This window comes from Tympanuchus pallidicinctus, unplaced genomic scaffold, assembly GCF_026119805.1.
Source record: "Tympanuchus pallidicinctus isolate F22 unplaced genomic scaffold, pur_lepc_1.0 scaffold80, whole genome shotgun sequence".
NCBI classification, from domain to species: domain Eukaryota; kingdom Metazoa; phylum Chordata; class Aves; order Galliformes; family Phasianidae; genus Tympanuchus; species Tympanuchus pallidicinctus.
The window spans coordinates 90826-111168 of NW_026294803.1; the positions used below are offsets into that span (position 1 = coordinate 90826).

Consider the following 20343-nt stretch of genomic DNA (forward strand, 5'->3'; position numbering starts at 1 on the left):
GGTGTCACTGAAAAGCTGCCTTCAAGGCTTTCTTTCCTTGCTGCGGGCATGTTCTTAGCCTTGCCGTTCCTTCTTGTGTGCCCATGATAAGGACAGAGTGCACTTCCTGCAGCTTTCTCTGCTGACATGCTCCTCAGCCTGAAATCCTCCTCGTTTGCCCTCAGCTCCTCACCGTGGCCTGTGCTCTCTGTTTCAGGCTGAGAACAACGGGAGGCCCCTGCTGGTCCGTGAGGAGTCATCTCTTAATATCCCAGCTATTGCTGCTGCCCACGTTATTAAGAGATACGTTGCCCAGGCACCGGGTGAACTCTCCTTGGAGGTAAGCAGTTAAGGGCGTTCCTTGTTGTCCTGTACAGCAGAGTATAACGTGTGAAGCTCTCAGGAATATTCTCAGACACCTTCCGAATGTTTGGTGAGGTGAAGCTCAGAAGGTGCGGCTCCAGATTAGACTTGCACTGGGTTGGATGCAGGGAGGAGTTCAGCCATCTCTGAACTATGGCTCTATTTGGCATTGGAATCTTGTGATCCGAGAGCTACTGCCCGGTGTGGTAGCCTGGTCTCTGAGCAATGGCAGAGCAGTGTATGGAGTGTGCAGATCTGTTCAGGATCTGTTTGGCTGACTTATGCCTGCGGTTTAATTGGAGCTCTCCCTTTGGCAAAGAGCCTGCTGCTTCTGAGAACCATTTCATACTGAACAGCTGAATTCTGTATGTTGTGTATTGGAGTGACTCTTCTACTTGCACGTTCAGTTGTATGACTGCAAATGCCTGAAGAGCTGCACTGGTGCAATGGCTCTCAAGCTTGACGATATTGGGCAGTGCAGAAGAATGCAGTCATTTGAGCTGCGCTTTCCTCCCAGCCGTGCCGAAGCTGGGATTGACGTTGCAATCTCTTGCAGGTGGGAGACCTCGTGTGCGTCATCGAGATGCCGCCTCAGGAGCTGAGCCCGCGCTGGAGAGGCAAGCACGGCTTTCAGGTAGGCCCAAGCTTCAGACGTGAGAGCGCAACTTCGGTCGAGGCAGGAATCTCAGCTTAGAGCTGCCCTGCCTGCACAGCATGGCTCCACATGGAAAATGGTTTCCTTGTGCTGGTGTCAGAGGACTTTCCCTTTTGCTGTGGGCTTAGGCCAGAGCTGAAAGTTGGTCTTTGTAGGAAACTGCCTCCTCAGTTAACTTAGAAAGAAGAGCCCTCACAGCGTGCATCAGGTCACGGCCACTGAACCGCACCTTTGGAAATGCAGCAGCTAGGACACGTGTTTCAGTGTCTCTGAGCACTTGTGCTTGCACCCATGCAGAAGGTGAAGTCAGCGTCTTTTAGGAAGTCGCTGCCTGTCAGCTGAGATGAGGCAGGGTAACAGAGCCTCTGCGCGCTTGCTGCTGCTGCTGGCTGCAGAACGCTGGGTAGCTCAGAGCTGGGGATGGCAGCTGCATCTCAGTCAGCAAGCAGAAAGTTCATAGGCTGTGCCAACTCAGATCTAGCTGCATCAATCTATCATAATATGTAGCTTCTGTATGAAGTCTTTCCCTTCGGGCACGCTTGAGATTTAGGGGTGCATAGCATACTTGTCCTTTCCCCGCTCCATACACAGTTTTATGGATATTTGCCTGCCAATTTGGAATAATTATTAATTTTAAGCAGGCCATTTTTTGGTTGGATTGTCTTACGGAGCATCCGGCAGGCACGTGATGAGGAAAAGGTGATGTTTGAACAGTTCAGGCCTGAGAAACGCTGCCTTCAGTATTGCACGTCTCTTCTTCCTCTTGTTACAGGTTGGATTTTTCCCTGGTGAGTGTGTGGAGCTCATTAACGGAAAAATCCCGGAGTCTCTCATCAATTCAGTGCCAAAGCCAGGTACGATGAGACATTTGATGGTGCAGGGAAGCAAAATGGAGTCTTTTTTGGGTGTGTTCCATGTTTAATACCTCCCTTATCCTTCCCCCCTTATCCTCTGTGCTGATAATCCTTCCTGCATAGCATGGGGCGTATGGCTGGTGTTTTGTAGGCAGTGAGAATGAGGGAAGGCCAAGGCAGTTCTCCGGCAAGTCCGTACGAGGCTGAGAACAGCCAGCGTCCCTGGTGGACAGATAGAGGTCTGGTTGTGCTAGTGACACGCTTGATCAGAACGTGGCTTTTCAAGAGGGTCCTTAATGCCCAGGTTGAGCAAGCTAAGCAAGAGGAGTGCATTCAACTCCATCAGAACGTGCAGAGATTTGGCCCAGTCCTGCTGTGTTTTATGACTGGAGTTGGGGAAATCCTAGAATCCTTGTAGAATGGCTTGGCGTGGAAGGGAGCTCGAGGATCATCAAGCTCCAAGCCCCCTTGCCTCAAGCTGGGCTGCCAACCAAGCTCCACGTTTAAAGTGGGACTGGACCAGGCTGCCCAGGGCCCCATCCAGTCTGGCCTTGGACTCATCCAGGGTTGGGGAAAATCCATTTTGGTACGCACTTGCTCATCATGTTCTTCCCGTTTTGAGGTGCTCTGTAGAATGTGTTGTGCTCGGCCTCGTCCAACGGAGCCAAACCTGAGATGAACTGGTTTCTTCCTTTTGTTGTGCAGTGCCAAAGAAGCGCGGCAAGCTCCTCACCTTCCTTCGTTCCGTGGTGAAGGCCCGCCCAAAGCAACGGAAAGAGCAGGAGGTGGAGAAGGAGAGGGTGTTTGGCTGTGACCTGGGAGAGCATCTTCTTCACTCTGGTCGTGATGGTAAGGGACAGCCCATTCCTGAGAGCTTCCCTGTTTGAGAACCTAACGATGAAAGGGAGATGGTATGTAGCAAGGGGCAGGTTGATACCAGTGGAGAAACGGGGAATGGGAGTTGATGGCTGAAAGATGAAGTGAGGCTAATGCTCCCAAGAGACAAGCACGTTTGTATTTGCTTCAGCCAAGCCCGGCTGGGCTTAGTGGATGGGATGTGACGGGAGCGCAGCCTGAGGCAGGACTTGACTAAGGAGCTCCAGTAACCGCCGGCACGTGTTCTTTAGTCCCCCAGGTCCTCCAGAGCTGCGCCGAGTTCATCGAGCAGCATGGCGTGGTGCAGGGGATATACCGCCTGTCCGGCGTGGCGTCCAACGTCCAGAGACTGCGGTAAGAGTGCTGCGACTGACAGACACAGCTGCCAGCAGGGGCACGTGCCCTGTTGCGGGCGTTCAGAGGCCTGCGGGCAATGCCTTAGCACAGAGAAAAGGTCTCCTTTGGGAACATCCCATCCAGCACGGCTGACGTGGTGCTGGTGGCCGAGTGTTTGTGTTCTCCTGTACATCAGGAAGCCCTTCCAACTCTTGATTGCATTGGGTGTGGCTTTTGACTTGCTTTCCTCTTTCTCAACCGCTTTCGTGTCCTTCTCTGCAGCCAGGAATTTGAGTGTGAGCAGGTTCCTGAGCTAACCGTCCGCGACGTTCACAGCGCGAGCTCCCTCTGCAAAATGTACTTCAGGGAGCTCCCGACCCCCCTGCTGACCGACCAGCTGTATGACAAGTTCTCGGTAAGCACGAGGCAACGCCTTTCCTTTCCCTCTTCGCTGGGCCTCTTGGGAGATGGCTGCAGCAGGGCCCCGGCTCTGAGGCCCTTCTTCTGTTAGCCCCATGGGGTTTACTCGCATGTCTTTGCCACATCCTGCATCGTGCTGATGCCGCTTCTGGTGGCCCCAGGAGGTGGTTATTTCCATATTCACAGTGCTTGCGAGAATTCCTGTCTTGTTTGTTTGTTTGTTTGTTGCTATTCCCCAGCTATTTCTGGAACAGGAAGGGGATTAATAGCCAAGCGTACTTGGAGATGAATGCCCCCTGCGAGGAGCTGAGCTGCCCAACCAGGCTGTAAACCGGCCCGGTGCTTGGACTCCTTGGCCTTGGTGGCACCAGCTGCGTGCCGCTATGTTTGCCATAGGGAGGCCTAAAATCTTTCTCAGTGCTGACCAGCAGCGCGCTGTGCCCATGGTTCCCGACCCTGCGGCAGGTATCTCGCCTGATTTGTGTCTCAATCCCTTTCTGCCCTTTTCCAGGATGCTGTTGGTGCCACTACAGAGGAGGAGCGGCTGGTCAGAATGCGGGACGTCATCCAGCAGCTGCCCGCTCCTCACTACAGGTCAGTGCTGCCCTCAGCCTGCTGAGCTCAGCCCTGCTGCACTTCAGAGGGCAATGGTGCGATTCCAGGCTTTGTCTCACGTGTGCAACACGATGCCTGGGTATGTTGAAGCGGTTGAAGGCTGCACCGGTTTAATTTACAGGGTTAATTTATTGGGTCAGTTCCTGGGCACGGGGGTAGGCTTGGTGCAGCTGATGGCTGTGGCTGTGCTGTGCTGGTGCTGGGTGCTGCAGCGTGGCACTTGGTCAAGTTGGATCTACTTCAGCATCAGTAGCAGTAATAACAACTAGTGTGAATTGAGGTTTGCTTTGTGAGTGGCAGCACGGCATGCTGGCTGGTGCTGAACATTTGCCTCTCTTGTTTCCCAGGACCCTGGTGTTCCTGATGAGACACTTGGCCTGTCTTGCTGCAAACAGCTCTGTCACCAACATGCACGCTAAGAACTTAGCCATTGTGTGGGCTCCAAACCTCCTAAGGTAAACTTCTTTTTCCGTTTCAACAGAACGCTTACATCTGTTCTCCAGTAGAATAAAGCAGTCCTCCCTTCTTCTGCACCACATGTGCTCTTCTCCTGTAAAATGTGCAGTGAGTGGCTGACAGCAGAGCAGGAGCCTGGACTGTTCTCCAACCCCGCGTGGGCACAATTTCTAGCTGAGCATTGCTGCTCTCTTGTTTAGATGGGACTGGTGTGTCCTTGATCAGACAGGAGAACTTCTTCAGTGGCATCTCTTATATGCCCGCTGCGGAAGTCTCCTGAGAACAAATGTGACAGCTTTGGGCTGCAGTAATTCAGACCTGGGGAGGCGATCTTGGCTGAATGACTTCTAAAACCTGCCTTTTCTACAGATCACAGCAGAGCGAGTCTGCCTGCGCCAGCGGGAGAGCTGCCTGCACGGAACTGCAGACGCAGTCGGCTGTGGTGGAATTCATCATCGACCACACAGACGTCCTCTTCTGCTCCACATCCGGATCGGACATTGCAGATGGAGCAGGTGAGTGTCTTCCTCCATTAGCTTTATCTTGGTCAGACACCTGGATCAAATGCAGGCCTTTTCCAAGTCCTTTGAAATACACTTTTCCTGTCGAGGGAACAGCAGACTTCTGGGCTTAGATTGGAATCTGGCGTCCAGTTGCTGGATGCTGAGAATGTGCAAGCCCAAACTTGACAAGGAGAAAAAACCATCACTGTCATTATGATGTTTTGCAAGCAGGTGAAGCTTGATTAACGTGTGGCAGCGGAGCTTTCTCAGTTCCCTGCCCCCATTTTCTAGGGTTTTTGTTTGCCTGTTTCGATACAGGGAGCTGCTCTTAATGATGACTGCGTCCTTTGCCATAGACACACCTCTGAGCACATGGTTGTTTTGAGCTGCTCTTCTTCCAGTGGCTCGGTTAAGCAAGTCTGAGGAAAACACAGCAGCTCCCCCGGACCTGGGATGGCTGTGCTGCCGCTTTCTGATCCTGGCTCTCACCTGTGGTTTTCCCTTCCAGGGCACAATTCTCTCTCAGGGCCCCAGTCTGTGCGGACCTCTTACCCTGCCACAGAGCTGCTCAGCCTGGAGGAGGCGCAGGCACGGAGGCGAGGCCGCAGCAGCTCTCCTGTCGCTGTGACAGAGAGCAGTGACATAGAGGTGGAAGAAGGCCCCACAGCTGTACGGGGGAAATTCCACACAGTCATCGACTTTCCACCTGAAAGGTAAAGAGGACTTTGTTTTCCAGCAGCTATCATCACTGTTTGGGTGGGTTGTGTTTCTTCTGTCTCCATTATTTCTAGTGCCTAAACTTGTGGAAATTAGATTTAATGAATGGTGCCTGAAGTGTTGCAGTGAATCTCCCCTCCCTTTGGACTGTGAGATTCAACTAACATTGAGTTGCCCGCCGGGCTCAGTTTAGCCTCACAACGGTGCCGTTCCTTCCTTGCTGGGCAGGCAGTGACGAGATGCACAAAGCCACGCTGACGTCTACCCTGGCCTGTGCTGGCTGTACCTGGAAAGGTTGGGGTTTTCCAGATTTCAGAGCCTCGTGCCTGAATCCAGTTCTGGTTCTCCTCTACGCAGAGCTGTTGGTCAGACCTGCTGACACTAGAAACTAGACATGGCAGTGAAATGGGCTGATGAGCTGTCAGTGTCAGAGTCAGAGATGCTTTTGAAGTTCCTTTATGGCTGTGCAATTGCTCAGCCAGCAGTTATGCCTGCCTACTCAATCAAAGCCACCCTTTGATGCTGTCCTGTACAGGTGTGGAGCCTGTGGACCTCACATGCTCTGCATCTTGCTTGACACAGTTGAGGGGAATTTAGCCAGCAAGACTTCAGGGCTGAGCTATAGGAATGGAACCATCCTCAACTGCTTGAAATGGAGCGAGTTTCTAAGCTGTGTTTCAGCAGGAACCAGGCGGTGCTAGGAACAAGCAACTGTTGGCACGAGCTCAGTGCAGCTCTTCCCTCACCCTGCGCCACGCACGACTCCCACCATTCCCTGTTTTCTCTCTCCAGACCAAGTCCACCCAGCAAGATAAAGGAATCACCAGCTGGCTGTTGGTGTTCCTGCTTCAGCCTGGGGAAACCATCGTCTGGGGCCAAACGCCAGCCACAGCACCATCCCAGGGAGCCCTCAGAAATAGAAATCGTAGTGCTGGCAGGTAAGGGTGCAAATCCAGCTTTCAACGCCTTGCTTTTCAGCAACATAGAATTCTTGCTGTCAGTGGGCTTGTATCTACTTCCAGCGTTCCAACCCATACCTAACACCTTTAGTTCTCCCCTGATCAAGAACCCCTTTTGTAATTCAGCTTGTGAAAGTTTGGCGCTAACCCCCTGTGTATCCTTCCTAGATGAACTGAGCCCTTGTCCACCCAGAAGAGCTGGAGAAAGTAGCGAAGCTGGGCTGTGTGCTTCCACCAATGGAGAGCTCTTGGGAAGCACAAATGGCTGCGGATCACGTGACAGCCTTGCACGTAACAACAGTGATGGAGAGAGGGAGCTCATCCAAGTTGAAGCCCTCATTTCTCCCGGCTGTGCTGAAGATGCTGACCTGTGCCCACCAGGCACCGCAGTCACCAGCCTGGACTGTGACCCGGCACCTTTGCAGTGCAGCCCAGCCCAAGTACAGTCCGAGTGCCCCGACAGCAACACCTCTGTGCAGGAGCAGGTCAGCATCACCGAGGAGGAGCAGCAGAGCCTCTTGGAGGGGGGCGTACAATCAGGCCTCCAGTCCCAGGCACCGTGCAGCATCTCTGAGAGCTCTGAGCCACTCTCTACGTGATCTTTCCATCCAAGAGAGGACGATTCCCATCTTTACCTGGACCTCTCACGCCCTCCTGTGTTTTCCTTTAATAATAAAAGCGCACTTATACTCACTCAACGCCTTGAGTGCCTGTGGAGTCTTCATTCACGAGGACTGGGATGAATGCGGCACACAGCAAGGCACCTCAGCTGGCAACGCTGAGGCTGCAGGGTGCACGAAGCAGAGCTCTGGGTTATTTCCCATTCTGTCTGGCTTTGGGATGTCTGCAGGTCCCAGTTGGTACGGTAGCAAATAATCTCTAGCATCCTGGATTCTGCTCGTGGTGACCCCAAGCTTCCTGGCGGTGGCTTTGTGATGCCTTTCAGGGCTTTTGGATGCACTGTGATGCCTTGGCTGCTCCCTAGCACCTCTCTCCTCCGGCAGCATCCGTTCCTTGAAGGAATCAGCAGCTGGCTGTTGGTGTTCCTGTTTCAGCCTGGGAAAACCATCTTCTGTGGCCAAACGCCAACTGCAGTGCAATGCCAGGGAGCCTGCAGAAATGCAAGTCGTAGTGCTGGCAGGTAAGAGTGCAAATCCTGCTTCCAAAGCTCTGCTTTCCAGCAACATAGAATGCATGCTGTCACTGGGCTTGATTGCCCTTCTAGCGTTCCAGAACATACCTGACACCTTCAGTTCTCCCCTGATCAAGAACCACTTTTGTAATTCAGCCTGGGAGAGTTTGACACCAACCCCTGTTCATTCTTTTATAGGTGATTTGTGCTCTTGTCAACCGAGCAGAGCCAGAGCATGTAGTGATGCTGGGCTGTGTGCTTCCACCAATGGAGAGCTGTTGGGAAGCACAAATGGCTGCGGTTCAGCTGACAGCCTGCCGCATAACAACAGTGATGGAAAGAAGGAGCTGATCCAAGTTGAAGCCCTCATTTCTCCCGGCTGACACAAAACTGGGCAGAGTGGCTGACACAGCAAAAGGCTGTGCTGCCTTCCAGCGAGACCTGGAGAGTTGGGTGGGGAGAAACGGAATGAGAAAGAACAAGGGCAGGTGTGGAGTCTTGCATCTGGGCAAGAGCAACCTGAGTACCAGTATAGGTTGGGGGCTGAGCTCTTGGAGAGCAGCGTAGGAGAAAGGGATCAGGGGATCCTGGTGGGCGGTAGGAGGAGCATGAGCCAGCACTGTGCTCTCGTGGCCAAGAGGGCATCGTGGGGTGTATGAGAAAGAGTACGGATAGGAGGTGGAGAGGTGCTCTTTCCCCTCTCCTCTGCCCTGATGAGTGGAGCATCTCCCTGTGAGGAAAGGCTGAGAAAGCTGGGTCTCTTTAGCTTGGAGGAGACTGAGGGGTGACCTCGTTGATGTTTATAAATGTGTGAATAGTGAGCGTGAGGAGGATGAAGGCAAGCTCTTCTCAGTGACATCCAGTGATAGGACAAGGGGCAATGTGTGCAAGCTGGAGCATAGGGGGTCCCACATAAATCAGAGGAACAACTTCTTCACGGCAAGGGTAACAGAACACTGGGATGGGCTGCCCAAAGAGGTTGTGGGATCTCCTGTGGAGACATTCAGCAGCTACCTGGACATGTTCCTGTGTGCCCTAATCTAGGTGATCCTGCCCCAGCAGGGGGATTGGACGAGGTGATCTTTGGAGGTCCCTTCCAATTCCTGACATTCTGTGACTCTGTGCAAAGTTGGTTCACGGTAGTACTTTTGCTGCTGGGAAATAGGAGCGCTGATCTTTGGGGTAAGTTCAGCAAGGTGGACTCCCCTAAGCTGATACTGACTTCATCCTATAGCGTTGACTTCTGTCGTGATTTATTCCATGCCAGAAGTTCCGGATGCTGTCAGGAGTTATTCAAGCCCATTGGTGTTAATCTGAGCCTGGACTGGCTGCTGCTTGACATGCTGTCTGCACAGAGGTAACACATGCATTAATTTGTTTCCTGTCCTCTGCTGTTTTGTCTCTTGTTTTTAGTTAATGCTGAAAACCCACCTACGGCTGTGGTTGGGAAATTGGTTCACTTGCTCGATCGGACCCAGATTTTCAGGAGGAGCTGGAGCTAATGAAACTGTGTGAGGAAGCTGTGACCTTGATCCGATCTAATCAACAGCTTGAAAATGACCTCAATCTCATGGACCTGAAGATTGGACTGCTAGTGAAGAACAGAATGACACTGCAGGTAGGAAATGCAGTGCTGGGAGACGAGCAGAGTGAATTGAGGCCAATGGCAGTTAGCATGAGGACCTTCGGAGCCTGGATCTCACTTACTCAGATGCAGTGGGAAGTATTTCCCCCCGAGTTACAGGTTTTCCTCCCAGTAAGTTCCTAACTGTTCCACTTATTACTATGTATCCCTAGAAAGAGAACTGCAGCAGAAACATCAAGGCTTCAAGTGTTTTAAAAACAAAGCACCAGAAAAAAACCCACTGGGGACCAAGGGAAAGCAATAGATGGTATGCTTGAAGGCTCTGAGAACTGTTTGTCTCTTCACTTGTGGTTACGTGAGTCATGGACTTGCACACCTTAATTTCTTCTCACGTTTTGTGTGCTGTATCAGAGGGGGAGGTGATTTTGGAGCAGGAAATGTGCTCAGGCTGTTTGGTGTTGGTTGGCTGATGGAAGCCCCCTCTGTCACTTTGCTGACGATTGATTGCACACAAGAACAACGTTGCTGATACAGCGGTGCCTTTTTTTAACTCAAGCTGAAGTTACAGTCACCTTTTCCTTTGGTCCTGAATAGCGTGGCGCTAGGCTTGACCTTGTGTAAAATCTGAACCATGGCAGCAGTGAAGTTCAGTTCCAAAGGGGGCTCCAGCTCCTGGGCTGATGCTGGCAGCAAAAAGTATCATAGTTATCAGAGCAGTGGAGGCAGGGAGTCAGCAAAATGGAAGCAGGGCTTGGGGCTTCAAGCACAGTTGAGAAAGAAAGGCATTTTCAAGCATCTTCAGAACGCTACCAGCTGTGACAGTAGTCCCTGCTCAAAGCAATTAGTCCTTGTAGGTTCTCACCCAATTCTGGAATGTGGGGACAAGACAGAAATCGCTGCTACAACAGATAATGTTTCACTTCACGATCTCCTGATGTACCTTGACTGCCTTATCCACCCAAAAGGAAGTGCTATCGTGCAGCTTTTTCCCATATTGCGTGTTATTTAAATGTGGAATCTGTCCCTCTGTGTTCTTTGCAGGATGTTGTTTCTCATAGCAAAAATCTTAGCAAGGAGAACAAGGAACAGCTCTGTGACGTGGTGACGCTGAACGAGCAAAAGGGAGGTTTGCAAGCTTGGAGCAAAGAGGAGAGGGAAAAGCTGGAAGCCTATCAGCATCTTTTCTACTTGAGGTATGCAGCTTTTCATTCACTGCTCTTGTCATAGATGCTTACGTGTATTGGAACAGTCTGTACTTCTGCACTGCAGTGTTGAGGCGCTGTCTGTCTTTGTGGTGTTGGCTTTTGTGGACACGTGCTGTATGGGAACTGCTGAGTCATGGCCTGAACCTCTGATTGATCACCTGAGGCGAGCAGTGAGTCAGGCAGAGGAGCACAGGTGAAGGCAATGCAGCTGTGCTGCTGGAAGGGGTGCAGCCAGGCTACAGCCCTCCTAGACCTGTTTAAGAGCTGGCTACCAGTGGGGAAGGATCTCGTCTGCAGATCTGCTCTGCTGGAGTTTTGTAAGTGAGCCCAGGATAGGGGTAAGCCTTCTATTTATTCTCCTTTTGTTAGCTTAGTCTGCTTTGTCAAACTCTCTTGTTTATTTCATAATGACAACATCTTAATAGTCATTGATTATACACGTGCACTAAGTACTTTTTCTTCTTATTTTAGACTACTCCAACGTACTTGGCCAAGCTGCTTTTGCAGATGCCTCAAAACAAACCCACAGAGTTCATGGATTCAGCCATCTTCACGCTGCATAACTACGCATCCAGTCAGAGAGAGGAATCTCTGCTGTTGCGGCTGTTGCAAACAGCATTGCAGGAAGAGATCAAGTACGTTGTAGCATAGGACACAGCCTTGCTGTTGCCTGAGTTTGGGCCGCTGCTAAAATTGCAGCTGTTGTTGTGTGATGTCCCGTGCTCATTAGCTGATAATGCTGACCTGTCCCTGCCTTCTGCTCATGCTGTTTCACGTCAGTCCTTTCTGTAACCTGGAAGGAGGAGGAATTACCTTTGTTCTTTAGGATTAAAGCCATTTTTCTTTAGCCAGTGCTTTCTTGCTCAGGGAGGCACTGTTTTTGATCTACTGCAGTGCTTTCCTAAGATTCATTCCCATCTAAGTTCTCTGCTGTCTAGTAAGAAGGACTTGGCACAGACTGCGAGCTTGGGCTTTACAGGCCAGAGTGAAGCTGACGCGAAGGTCACTGTTTTCCAAAACTGATGAGGAGGCTGAAAATCAGATGCTGTCTGGTTTGGGTTTTTTCCTGGCTGTCAGGCTTAAAGATTCTGGCTGTCTGTCGGCATAATTGAGTTGATTGCCACTTAGGAGTTTGGTGTTTATGACTTCTGGCTGATACGGAGCTTCACAACTTGCTAGGAATAGCAAATACATGTAATGTTGGAGGCAGTCATGCCTTTTTTGATGTTTTTAAGTGTGAGGATGGTATGTGCCCTCCAACAGGTAACGCCTAAAAGGTTTGTTTAATTATTATTATCTTTTCTTGGAGTAGTAGTTCAGGAAAGTGCATGTCTATGCTTTATTCTCTGCTGCTGGATTTCCCATAGCGGCATGCTGTGAATGGCTTTTGTTGCTGATTGCTTACTTGTTGAAATACTGAGAGGAAATAGTTGTGCCTGTGTAGAAGTCCCTTTGTTTCCTCTGTATTTTTGAGATGCGCTCTTTCAACCGTGGTGCCCGTGGTCAGAACGCACTGAGGCAGATCTTGGCCCCAGTTGTGAAGGAAATAATTGAGGACGAATCGCTCAACGTCAGAACGGATCCAGTGGATATTTACAAGTGCTGGGTGAACCAGATGGGATCTCAGAATGGTGAGGCCGGGTATGGAAGCTGTTGCTACTGTTTTTTTTCTGAAAGTTGCTCAGCTGCTTTGCATTGCTCTGTTAATCGTTCTGAACCATCCCTGTATTCATTGCATGCATCTGTCCAATTGCTACCAGCTTTTTTCCATCAGCTCGAGATGGCTTTCTTCTGAAAGGTATAAAGATCACAGAATTGTAGGGGTTTTAAGGGACCTCCAGAGATCATCGAGTCCAACCCCCCTGCCAAAGCAGGTTCCCTACAGCAGGTCGCACAGGTAGGCATCCAGGCAGGTCTTGAACATCTGCAGAGAAGGAGACTCCACCACCTCCCTGGGCAGCCTGTTCCAGTGCTCCGTCACCCTCGCTGTAAAGAAGTTCTTGCGCATGTTTGTGCGGAACTTCCTATGCTGCAGTTTCCAGCCGTTTCCCCTTGTCCTGTCTCCACTCACCACTGAAAACAGTCTGGCCTCACCATTCTGCCCCCCACACCTTAGCTATTTATAGACCTGGATCAGGTCCCCTCTCAGTCTTCTTTTCTCAAGGCTGAACAGACCCAGTTCACTCAGCCTTTCCTCATAGCAGAGATGCTCCAGGCCCTTCACCATCTTCGTGGCCCTCCGCTGGACTCTTTCCAAGAGATCCCTGTCTTATTTGTACTGGGGAGCCCAGAACTGGACGCAGTAGATCATCTTGTGACAGGGGTGTTGAGACTATGAGAAGTGAATCTCATGAAGAGATAGGCCAAAAAAAGCCCCAAAGCATTTCTTCTGTGTTAACTCATAGATAGAGATACCGTAGCTCTTACTCTACCAAGCCAATCTCTGCCCACAACTCGGGCAGGCTGCCCAAGGAGGCTGTGGATGCCCCATCCCTGGAGGCATTCAAGGCCTGGCTGGATGTGGCTCTGGGCAGCCTGGGCTGCTGGTTGGTGAACCTGCACGCAGCGGGGGGTTGGAACGAGATGAGCATTGTGCTCCTTCTCAACACAGGCCGTGTTCATAGAATCACAGCATGCAGCTGTTCCTGTCTGCCCATGAGAAGGTTTCATCCACGTGGTCATCCTGGTTGGTTGGCCTGTAGATCCCCCGCTACGTCATCTGTCCCTGTCCTCCCTTTAATCTGTGTCTATAAAGTCTTGATGGGCTCCCATCCGTCCCCAGTCAGAGTTCTGTGTTTCTTCCAGTGCTTGATGTTGACCAGATTTTGAGGATTTTGTTGTTGGTTGTATTTGTTTTGTTTTTAAGGCACTTCAAGGGAAGTGGTGGAAAAGCAATGCTATGAAGTAAAAGACAACTGTCCCAGCGCAGCACGCTGCGTGAGTTACTATCTTAACACTGCAATGTGCAGCTTGTGTTTTCACTGATTTATTTGCGACCTGAGGTACTACTGCGTATCGCAGGTGACCTTCTTGACTCTAGAGAGCGTGTCTGCATGTGGTACAGAAAGATACAGTTCAGAGTTAGCTGGGCCTGTTCTCACAGCGACTGCTGCAGGGACAGCAGAGGACGTGAGAAGTCCTTTGCTCTTTCAGTGCTAGCATTGTAATGAAAGTGAAAGCGTGCAGCTCTTTGCAGCCAGGTGAGCGTGGATCTGTTTGTGTGTCAAGCCAACAATTCTGCCTGGCACTGACAGAAGTATATTAGGCTGAGGAGTGCTCACCTTCACATCTGACTTTTCCAAATAGCAAGTTGCCGTACGATGTTGCACCTGAACAAGCTCTTAATCACGGTGAGGTGAGGACGCACCTGGATGCCTCAATCCGAGATGTGAAGGCAGTGACAGACAAGTTCCTGTCTGCCATCGTTGTTCAGCTGACCAAATCCCGTAAGTCTGGTGTGTCACCGCGTTATCCTGCAGCAGTTAATAGTGGGTTCATCCGTGAGGAATTCTCACTTGCCTTTTATTTCCTTTGAAGTTACGGGATGCGTTTCATCGCCAAGGTACTGAAAGACTCCCGGCATGACAAGTTTCCTGATGCTGGCGAGGATGAGCTTCTGAAGGTAAGGAGCTGAGCAGCTCTGTGAATCATTGTCTGCCACGCTGACTGCAGCAGATGCATCTCAGTGTTGTTTGTTGGGTGTACGTGTGCAGAGAAGTTTCAAAGCTGCAGTTTAAGTAGACAGGCTATTTGTTGTTATGGGTATAAAGTACTTTGCCCTGTGCTTTGGATTGCTGGATACATGTTTGTCAAAGGAGACATAATACAGCGTTCAGAAGAAGTCACCCTATTGCTTTTCCTTTTGCTTTTAATATCTTGGGCATTGTGCCCCCTAGGTTTCTTGGCTTTGGGATGCTCTTGCTGCTGAATGGTGCACCTTGGTTTTGCTGGTGTTATCTGAGTCAGTTGCTCTTTTTTTAAAGAGACAGTGTGCCAAGTTGAAAAGGCCCGTGTGCAGAATTCTACTGTTCTCACTTCCCTTACAATATTCTAGGGCATTACAGTAGCTGCAACAAAGTATATGGTGTCATTTTTCATGAGGTGTGGGCAGTTTTGTGTTGTACATTTCCGTACTTTGGAGAACGAAAAGGATGTTAGTAGTAAATGCTTCCAAATGAGCACAGCATTGTGGCTTTCATTGGAATTGTCCTGGCTCTTGTTATTTTGAAGGTCTTTCTGTCTGTGAGTGCTCTTCTTCTTAATAAAACAAAGAGTGGCTTTGACATTACTTGCCACAGTCTCTTTAAGCTTTTCTGTCTCTGCTTCATTACGAAGTAATTCCCAATCTGAATGCCGTTTTCTTCTCTCTTCTGATTCCGTGCTTTCCCGTTCTGAGGCATCGATTCTTTCTGTGCAGGTGATTTCATTTTTTCCATCTGTAAATGTAGGTGGAAAGCTGCAGTTTTTATTAATCCTTGTGGAAACAATGTCACGGCCCATGCCGCACTCTGAACTGCAGCTGCGTGCGGTGACTGCCTGTAGATGCATTAGGGCCTAAAACTACTCCTATAGTGTACTGTTCTTGTCTTCCTACTACATGTTTTACTATTATCAATATGATTTCTCTCACAAATGTGTTTCTTATGACTGGTAGTGAACAGTTTTGTCTGTTGTGACCATGTGCCGTCACCTGGGATAGTAGAGCAAGAGCTGAAACCGCTGTCAAAACCATGACCTCTCTGAAAGCAGTTAATTTCTGGGGCAGCTTAGCAATGGCGAAGCTTCTTCTTTCTGTTTTTGCCATTTCTTCACACCTCTGATCTCTTCTGTGCATTCAAATCGCACGTGAAGCAGGAGAAGCCCAGATTCTGTGACTTGGCTCTGCACAGATTGATGTGAAACTCCAGGAAATACTGAAGCATGTGGCGTGGGAACTTTTGCTGCATGTCAGCGTGCTGGGCCAATGCCTTTTTGTTGTGGGAATTACTGCAGGCAAATGTCCAATACGGGTTAGAAGTAGATGGATGAGCACGTGGATAACGGGCTGTCTTTATCTTTGGGGCCTCGGCGTTCATTGCTGCTCACTTAGCTGGTGAATTGGACTTCTTTTGAAATGTCAAATACCGCTCATCTTCGGTACTTCTGAGTTTCTTACTTCTGGATTAAATGCACCGTTGTGCATTTATTTAGTGTATGTATCTATGTTGCAGTGTGAAACTAAGATTCTTTGGGACAGCATGTGCTTATTAATGGCAGCGCAGTAGACCCTGCATCTGGAACGGGGCCCACAGCTCACAGGAAAGTAATTGGTCAGAACTCACTCGGAGTAGTGTCAGTAAAACTCAGTGGAGGTCTGTGCCATTGGTTTTCCACGTGTTTTTTTCTCTCCTCAACTTGTCCTAGATTGTTGGGCAACTTACTCTATCACCGCTACGTGAATCCGGCCATGGTGGCACCGGATGCATTTGACCTAATGGATCTTCAGCTGGAGGGCAGCTGACTGCAGATCAACGAAGAAACCTTGGCTTGTTGCAAAGATGCTGCAGCATGCAGCGTCCAGCAAGATGCTCATGGGGAGACGTGCACACCTGAGCATCGTGAAGGAATACTTTGTCACAGTCCATCCCAGAAATTCAGGTAGAAGACTTGAGCTGATTGTGTTGAGGAGTTTGTCAGTGGACAGTGTTGCAAACAAAGAGGAGTGATGAATTTTAAATGTAATAAATTCCATCTCCGTCAAAAAGGAGGTCTGTTGAAATGAGAGATTGCCCTTTGGGCTTCCACAATCATTGATCATAATGACATATAAAATACGTAGCTGGAATTGACAAACTAGATATAGTATATTAATGAGCTGGTCCAAACAATTGGCTTTGCCATACAAGCCTCCAGAGTAAAGGCTGTTTTTCTATGTGTTTATTATGATATTCTGGCCATTGAAAACCTAGAGTGTGCGTGCGTTCTTTCCTATATGCACCCTAGTTCTCTGTATGCAAACTAGATGGCACTTTGGATTAAAGCAGGCTGGAATTTAGTTGTTTGTATAATCAAGTAACTTTTGAATGAAGAGCTTCTTTATATCTTTCATCTTTTGTAAGAAAGAAAACTGGAATGGCTGGGAGTGAGGATTATTCTTGCAGCTGAGACAGAAGGATGGGTGCACAAGGTCATTCGGTCCATGGACTTGTCCTGCAGATGCTTACAGTGAGCGAATGCCAACATGGCCAGTACCCAATAACTGAATCTTCTAGATGGCTTTTGATGTGATAAGCTATAGCTTGTCCAATTGCAGTATGCTTGGGAACCATGGTTTGAAGAAGAAACAGCTACTGGTATGCTGATTACCTTTTTCTCCTTTTTCTTTTCTTTTTTTTTTTTTTTTAAGACTCTTTTTTCACAAGGTTGCTTGTGAGGTTCCTGAATTGCAGGATCAATTCAGTATTGATGAATATTCCTGGCTTCCTTCCTTGTCTATCCCTTCTGCAGAGCTTATAGCCATCAATCTCAACGCTCCAGTCATGGGAGCAGTCCCACCATGTTTCAGTAACAGTAGCTAGATCGTAGTTAGCCTGGTGCACAATGGCTTCCAGTTTCCTCCTGCTTGTTGCTCATGCTGCGTGCATTGGTATAGGTGCACTTGAGCCAAGTCATTTGCCTGACTCCAGCTCTAAAATCGTTCCGCCAGGCTCTTCTCTTGTGAGGCCTGTACTGTCCCCTTCCCCCGTCATAATTAGTTGATTGCACAGGAAGAAAAGCTTGATGTCTGTGCCAAGGGAGACGTACACCGCACTTGCGCTGCCTGGACGATGTGGAAACTGGAAATTGTGGGGTGTGCTGAAGCATGCCCTCTCAGGTCAGTCTAAGCATACACAGAGTAGACCTGTCTAGCAAAACAGGGAATAGACAGTTAAACCCATTCTGTTGGAAATACTCTCTCCTTCTAAAGTACCTTTAGAATGTGAGTTTCTTCAAGTAATTACTCAACTCATTTGCTTTTCCTGAATGATCCTAAGTTCTTTTCTCAGGCGACATCTGCACTCTGCTCAGTCAAGGAGAAATCCCTGCCCGCAGATGCAATGACACAGCGTGGCTCACCACCTCATTTTTCATTGCTTACTGTTATGGTAGCTGCCATCCATGTCCACCCTGCGTATTCTTAGAGCTCTACTGGTGTCCATGGGCAGACTAATGGTTGAACTAAAGGGAATTTTTTCATATTGCTCTAGCTCCAGATGATTATCCCTAGTATCATTATATTTAAAAAAAAAAAGGCGTTTGAAGTAGCGCGATATATCTTCTGTGCCTCAGAATGTGGCACGTGTGGCATGAGAGAGTTTTGAGGCCACGAGGACTGCCCAGACAGCATGAGAACTGTAAGAGCAGCAAGGAGCTATAGGTGATGCAGCGCTATTGGTGCCAACCCGCAGGAAGCGGTAGCTGGAACAAAATATGGCCAGAAGAGTGATCAGATTGCGTTTGGTAAGGAACTATTTCCTTAGTTGTAGAACTTTGACAAAATGTATATTCAGGATGATGATCAGCATGCCAGGTGCTGGGACCATGCCGAAAGAGAAATGGTCTGAAAACGTCGGTGCCATTTGCAATATATCCCCTTCCACAAAGTCCTCAGATCCATGCTGCAACTGCATCCAAAGCAACCCAGAGCCCTGTGCTTGTTGTACCCGGAGCTGTCGGTGCCAGGAGTTGCTGCTGTGTTTGCAAGGACGTTGTGTCAGCAGTGTGCCGTCAGTGGGGTTGTTTGATGGCAATGATACCGCTGAATGGTGTACCTCAAGACTCAGAAAGAAGGTGGTAGTGGTGACTGTGTGTCTGGGTATAGACAGCTTGATACAGATCGATAGGACTGCAGTGTGGATTGTACCTAGGCCCTGCGCTGCGAGGTACGCTGTTGGGAAGCAATGTCCATCTGCCGAGGGCAGGAAGGCCCTGCAGAGGGACGGCCTGAGGCCAGCCGTTACGAGGACTGCACAGGAGCAAGCACTGGGTCCTGCGCTGTGGTCATGACAACCGCATGGCAGCTTGTGCCAGGATTGGGCTGAGGTAGGATTCAACGGCCCGCTGATTCTAGAATGTTGGGTGCGGTGTGGAATCTTCTGGTCCTGTGACATGGTCTTGCCTCCCCACCCTGTCGTCATGGCGGAGCAGCCTGGTGGCCCTTAGTGATGTCACAAGAGGCTGGAATGAGGGGAGGAGCAGTGCGTGCTGCGTCCCTTCATTGGAGCGCTTTGAGCTCTGCTGTGAGTAGCTCGCTTGTTGCCCTTGTGCAGCGACTCAGTGCCTTCGTTTTCAACCCTTGTGTCTTGTGCAGCATCTTGTAGGTAAGCTGAGACAGCGTGGGATGGACGGGTGGGCAGTGAGCTGTGGAAAACTGCTGGCTGGTGGAGCTCCTAGCAGCTCGTACTGCTTACTCTTGTCCATCAGACGTAACTTTCAGCCAGTACCTGCATTCCCAAGCGATCCACAAAGATGGCATTTGTCCCGTGGCTTTTCCCTTGTCATCTTTGCTCCATTGTGCAAGCCTCACAGACCTGGTTCCTTCTCTCTCCTCTACCCGCTCCCTTGTGCAAGCTTTCGCTCGTGGAAGCACAGAGCAAAGTGACAAGAAACAGCTGCGAGTTCAAGGAATTGTCTACCTTGTTCATGATCTCCTGCCAGGTACGTGCCACGCTTTGTCCCCCACGTGGTTGACCAGCACTGTGTCGCACCATGTTTGGTACACAGCCTCACCCAGCGTTGATGGGACACTGGTCCCGTGTGGGTTTTTTCCCTTCCCCTGCAGCTCCGCCCTCAGGAGGATGCTGTGTGTGGTGCTGTGACCAGCTGGTCTGAAGGAAAGCAATCCCTAGGCAAAGAGTCCTAGGCCCAGTTTGTGCTGAGCTGCACAGCGTGACCCAAGGTCACAAGCACGCACTGCTTGGCCTGTGAGAGTGTGCGCGGCAGCTGTAGGGAGCACAGCAGAGATGCGAGCAGAGGAAATCCTGATGTGCGGGGCTGCAGCAGGTGCCGGTGGTGAGGCTGCTGGGAGCTGTGGCCGGGGAGCAGATGCACCTGCAGCAATGATTCCTCTCACTGCCCTGCTGCTGCGCTGTCAGAGCGCCCTGGGCGAATGCATCTGCTGGTTTGTGCCAGTCCCCATCTGCTAGCAGAGGGACAGCTGCTTGGTCAAATGCTGCCTAATGGGCTGTCCCATTTGAACGGAGTGAACAGAGTGGTTGCTTCTAGAGCACCCGCCTGTGCCAGAGGATAGCCAAGGGTAGTTCTGAAGAAGTCTCTCAATAGTGTGGTGTGTGAAGAGAGAAAATATGAGCGTGTTTCTTTTCATTCCAGCTTGTCGTGCCTGCTGTGATGGGCATCGCGTGCAGCGAGATCAGCTGTGAGCCTGGCATGACACGGATGGAGGTAGAGTGTGGAGCTCTGATTGGTCTTTGTTCCCTGATTTGAGCCAGCAGAGTGAGCTGCAGATGTGCTCTCCTGCTTTTCAAGAAAGCGAATCCTTGCGGCTCTATCGGTGTCACTGAAAAGCTGCCTTCAAGGCTTTCTTTCCTTGCTGCGGGCATGTTCTTAGCCTTGCCGTTCCTTCTTGTGTGCCCATGATAAGGACGGAGTGCACTTCCTGCAGCTTTCTCTGCTGACATGCTCCTCAGCCTGAAATCCTCCTCGTTTGCCC

The 20343-nt window shown here is 50.1% G+C and overlaps 1 protein-coding gene and 2 long non-coding RNA genes across 4 annotated transcripts in view; all 3 read left to right on the forward strand.

The window, feature by feature from the left end:
• Positions 1-925: 925 nt before the first annotated feature.
• LOC128074151 (rho GTPase-activating protein 32-like) overlaps positions 926-20343 on the forward strand; it is a 32818-nt gene continuing 13400 nt past the window's right edge. Inside the window, exons 1-8 of the mRNA XM_052669746.1 lie at positions 926-976; positions 1770-1851; positions 2557-2700; positions 2979-3081; positions 3346-3478; positions 3995-4077; positions 4446-4553; positions 4924-5069. Of these exons, the coding sequence (XP_052525706.1) occupies positions 926-976; positions 1770-1851; positions 2557-2700; positions 2979-3081; positions 3346-3478; positions 3995-4077; positions 4446-4553; positions 4924-5069 (850 nt within the window). The remainder of the gene's footprint in view (positions 977-1769; positions 1852-2556; positions 2701-2978; positions 3082-3345; positions 3479-3994; positions 4078-4445; positions 4554-4923; positions 5070-20343) is intronic.
• On the forward strand, positions 5641-7234 carry LOC128074146 (uncharacterized). The gene is made up of 3 exons (XR_008202999.1): positions 5641-5770; positions 6567-6712; positions 6902-7234. It is a non-coding gene; the product is annotated as an uncharacterized LOC128074146 (long non-coding RNA).
• LOC128074147 (uncharacterized) lies at positions 13521-19307 on the forward strand. 2 transcript variants are annotated; one of them, XR_008203000.1, is made up of 5 exons: positions 13521-13592; positions 13962-14101; positions 14193-14277; positions 17402-17508; positions 19245-19300. It is a non-coding gene; the product is annotated as an uncharacterized LOC128074147 (long non-coding RNA). The 2 variants fall into 2 exon arrangements; XR_008203001.1 differs by lacking the exon at positions 17402-17508 and having other exon boundaries at positions 19245-19307.